Source organism: Alosa alosa, chromosome 9 (assembly GCF_017589495.1).
Source record: "Alosa alosa isolate M-15738 ecotype Scorff River chromosome 9, AALO_Geno_1.1, whole genome shotgun sequence".
Lineage (NCBI taxonomy): Eukaryota > Metazoa > Chordata > Actinopteri > Clupeiformes > Clupeidae > Alosa > Alosa alosa.
The window spans coordinates 2,882,013-2,886,734 of record NC_063197.1 but is presented as its reverse complement, the minus strand read 5'-3'; the positions used below and the strand labels follow the sequence as shown (position 1 = coordinate 2,886,734).

General features: G+C 41.8%; 1 protein-coding gene across 4 annotated transcripts in view; it reads left to right on the top strand.

Annotated features, from left to right (window-relative positions):
* The window catches only part of patj (PATJ crumbs cell polarity complex component), an 84,871-nt gene that overhangs the window by 111 nt on the left and 80,038 nt on the right, over positions 1-4,722 (top strand). The window contains exons 1-4 of one of the 4 annotated variants that reach the window (XM_048253132.1): positions 298-382; positions 696-814; positions 1,202-1,247; positions 1,449-1,627. In XM_048253132.1, coding sequence (XP_048109089.1) covers positions 1,226-1,247; positions 1,449-1,627 — 201 coding nt within the window. In that variant the 5' untranslated portion in view covers positions 298-382; positions 696-814; positions 1,202-1,225. Of the gene's footprint in view, positions 1-297; positions 383-502; positions 820-1,201; positions 1,248-1,448; positions 1,628-4,722 lie in introns of those variants that run through there. The other 3 variants (XM_048253134.1, XM_048253133.1, XM_048253135.1) reach the window with 3 other exon arrangements.

The following is a 4,722-nucleotide window of genomic DNA, read 5'->3' as shown; positions in this document are numbered from 1 at the left end:
TGAACCAAATGTATCCAACTCCACACCTTAAACACATTACGTATGTTTTATATGTAACGTTAACGTTAGTTTGTGTGTCTGACCAGAACACGTTCTTTTCAGCCGTAGCTTCTAGTTATTGCCCGCCAGTGATTACGTTAAGGCAAACGGGTTAACGTTAACGTATGCATTTAACTGGTGGATACTGCATAGCCATATCTTAGTTGCACGGCGAGCCGACCAGCTAGCCAAATATGAAGGCAAACGACCAATATTTAGATCCGTCTAACATTATACTATAAGAATATTACTCGACCAGTCAGCAGCCTCGACTTCATGATCAGCCTCCATCTTAAATTATTTTACTTGAGTCAGTTAACTAGTAGTCTAATTTACCAAGCAGGTAATCAGCTATTTAGATACTTCGTCTTTCAATGTAAACTAGAACTCTAACGTTAAACGTGACGTCATCTTGAACGTTTCACCTGTTGTGCTTATTATAGCTAGCTCCCAACAATATCGTTTTCTAAGTTAGCGTTACTGATTTGGCTAAACTTACGGCTGTCATTAATGTCTGCTATAACATAACGATAACGTGAGGGGTCCTGTAACAATATTAATCAGTTGGCAAATTAAGTATCAAGTTAGCCAACACCAGTGTTGTTACTGCACCTGCTACAGAGACATGACTCTTGTCGTTTTTTCCCCCCATCAAGCGGGTTATCAAATTACAACCAATACTAGTTTGTCGTTCCCCGCCCTAACTTTACCTCTGGGATCTGCTGCACTTCCTGTTTAAGGTGAGGTGCCTACGTTTTCAACTTCTGTCGGCCAGGTAAGGTAGGCCTACTCAAAATAATAACGTATGTTTTCGATTGTGGGAGTACAAATCATGTCGTGTAATTCTCCTTGCCATCTTGATTTCGTTGTAATGTCCTCCAGGTTTTCTCTAAAAGTTGGCCCTATAAAGTCTAAAGTCTATCAGCTGTCACTAACGTTAACTCATGACTCAAGTGCTACGCTATTGCATTAAAACGTATTAAAATTGATGAGGCCTTTCTTTGTATTAAGTGTTGTTTACAACATTGTCGCGTTGTCATGTCACTGTCATGTGAGGGCTTGACCAAAGTTATTCTTTGAATCTGATGTGCTGTGTAGAATTCAGATTGTGCTAATACTTCCTAGCTTAGATATCATCTAAACCTCGATTTCCTTTCTTTAGCACCATTCACGGATTGGAAGCAGAATGTTTGAAAATGTTCCTACAGGTAGGCCTTGGTGAAACCATGTTGTCATTGCTGTAATCGCATTTTTGTAGAAACATCTATCACATTGTGTTCATGAAGAGTCTACACGCCAATGCTACAAGTGCACCAATATAACAATCACCTTTAATATATATAATCGATGACTGTTTGTATTGTTCGTATTTGTACTTTTTTGTGAACTGTACATTTTTGTGTTCAAAGTCTCATCAGTGGAGCGTCAGCAGGTGCTTCAAGCTCTTGAACGTCTGCAGTTGAAACTGGTGCAGCAGGAGGAGTGGACCCATAGTGAGAGACTTGGTGCCTTAAGAGATGCTTTGCAGAGCCCACTGCTGGGACACATCCTCACCCTGCAGCACTCCGTCAAGCAGCTCAGAGACCAGGTGTGTTTGCACATGCTGAAGCATGAGTAAAAGCCCCACATGTTTTTTTTTTGTGTGATGTGAAAGTTGACATTTGGTTTAACAGTGTGCACATTTGATGGTTGTTGTGACCCTACCAAAGCTGAGACCAAACCTACGCCCTTGGGAAAGTTGTTTCTATTTATTGGCTGTACAGGCAGTCAAATTACACCTCTCTCTTCTGTGCTGTTGAAGCAAATTGTAGGGACAGAATGGTTGTTGATTTTGACCCAACACCTTTGTGGTCAGTCAGTTATCAGTCAGTCTCCAGTTTCTTTTAAATTAACAGCCTCGCTTGAGTCATGGTATTTGTGAGAAGTTTTTTAAATTATTTTTTAAGCTTTAACCCTTATCATCCAAGCAACAGCAACTCAAAAGCTCTAGTCAAGCCTTATTCCATGGCGAGTTTTATTTTGCAGGGATGCAAACAGCGTGCTTTTCGGCGCCTCCTGTTTTTTCACATCAGTTTGGGTGACTTGTGTGAATCATGCAGACCCGACGGAATTTTTTTTAAGGGGAGGGGGGTCTGAGAGGGTCTAATTATCAGGGATGCTTTTCGGCAACTCTTGCTTTTTTAATCAATCTATGTTTGATCTAGTCATAGACATAGTAACCGACAATATTTTTTTTAAATGTAACCTAGTTCGTTTATTAAAACGGTAGGAAAATTGTAACCTGACTCTCGCCAGATGAATTTTGTTCCGCCTAGCTCAACTCACATCCATCTGGGATCGCTTCCGTTGAGAGTGATTTCGGCACCAGATTTTATGGTAGAGCCAATCAGGACGCAGGGCGGGAGTTTCATAGATGTGACGTAGCGTAGAAGTGACTGTGATGGTGCATTCAGGGCACTTCGGAATGACAAGGACCGCCCCCGTGGCTACTTTGTTTTTCCCGACAGCAAGTGTTCATGTAACCTGACTCTCGCCAGATGAATTTTTTCATTTAAGCTCCACTCATCCATCTGGGATCAATCCATTGAAGTTGGATTGATCCCAGATGGATGAGTGGAGCTAGGCGGAACGAAATTCATCTGGCGAAAGTCAGGTTAGGAAAACTGTCCATCAACAAAATCAGCATGGAGTTAAAACGCTCTTTTTTCAACACACGTGTGTTTGCATCCCTGATTTTGGAAAAAATACACCAAGAGCGAGGAGCAGTTTCAAAGCGTGAGTGAGCAGAAGACAGCGCCGGTGAGCGGCCCGATGCGGACGTCATTTCTATGCTCTCAATCATAATTGTTACACTTGTGATACAGTTTTATTCACCACAAGATTATTTTTCACTCCTCAGTTTCTGTTACACTCTCGGTTCCTGTATCTGCGCTTGTTTTTGTTTCGTGCTTGTCAGCTAAATAATGTCATACTTGTCCGTTATGAGAGCGGGGCAAGGAGAGGCTGCCTGAAGGTGCAAATAGCTCTACAATGAAAGAGCTGTACAGTTTATTAGTTTTTTTGGACAACGTAGTTAAGGCGGGAGGCGTGTGTTTAGGCGGCCGCCTAAGCTGTGAAGCACTGCAGGAAACACTGATTATGGAACTTTACTTTTGTTATGTTACATGACCTGCATTTGGCCTGCATGGAGATTTGCAGTCTTTGACTGATATACGTCTGGAGATGTCCTCAACGTTGTTACAATTGTTGTTAAAGAGGCATTAAGGAAGAATTGCTCTCATGGTACCCCTACAGTTGAGAATAGGGATCGACCAATATGTTTTTTTCAGGGCCGATACCGATATCAATTATTACCAAAACAGAAGGCCGATAACCGATATGTAAAACCGATATGTCAGTTGTCAAAAAGGGGGGTAGATAGTAAAGGCGATATGCTGCAAAAATTTAATTCAAAAGCATTTAATTATGCAAACTTTTCTTTCTTCTTTTGATACACAATTGTCTATCAACTTGCATCACTTTAAGTGTAAATCTTGTGTATCATGTTAATCCAAGAGCTGAGTGATTATTAGCAATTATTTTCATAGAGTATAGGCCTACACAATGGGCTATGTGCTTGTTAAGGGACCTGTCACAAAGAGGATGCTTTGCCATCGTGTGTGTGAGTGCACGAGAGAGGGAGAGGAAGAGGTGCATGCGTGATGGCAAGTGTTACGGTTGAATAGTTTAACAAAACAGATTTAAAATAGTTCTTAGGCTATTTAAGCATGCAATTTGTGTCCATGTGTAGGCTATAAGCTACACTTTTGAGAGCCTAAAAGGCACGTTAATAGCCAACTCAGGACGCAATTTAGTTCAGGTCGGATTAAATCACGGCTGGCCCTGGGTGCATGTAGTCTTTTCTGACAGTCCGTTTCAAAAAGGAGCAATTACACTTTTGATGTTCGCTATCACATAATTTAGGACTTGTCTGTACTATGTCCACCGAGGTGTCCCGATATTCACAATTAACGAACGAGGTGGAGGCAGAGAACTCCCGACGCGCAGCACCTGAGTTTGTAGGCTAGTAAACAGCATCAGTAACGTGCATCAATCGGGAATTCGTTAAATGAAGGAAGTGGGTGCTTTACTTATTGATCCGGATCAAAGAGACAATAGCTTACAACGTGGTGTTTTTGTAACTTCAGTGTAGATGATTGTGATTCATTGCAACTTCAGCAATGTAGGCCAATGTGTACCTTACTTACCTTCAAAAATAGCTCCGTACAGCTGAAGCCCAGTCTACAGTCTGCCTCAGTGAGAATCCTAAACTTTGTCTGTGTTCAGTCTTCGATCCTGATTCGTGCTAACTAACAAATCAGACGGTGTAGTGGGCGGGACAATGCTCTTGACCACAGAGTAGCAAATGCAGGGAGTGAGAGACGCTTTACAGACAAAGTAGCGTGTTTCATTCTTTATCCATTTCAATATCGGCTTATCGGTGGAAAAAATGACCGATACCGATTATTATAAAAATGCTAAATATCGGCCCTAATAATCGGCCAGGCCGATAATTGGTCGACCCCTAGTTGAGAAGTGCAATTGTTACCACTGTTGTAAATACTTGTCACAGTATGACCCTCCCCATGTTGCCCTACAGCGCGATACGTGCATTTGTGTAGTTTGAGTGTGTCCCCTTCTGGT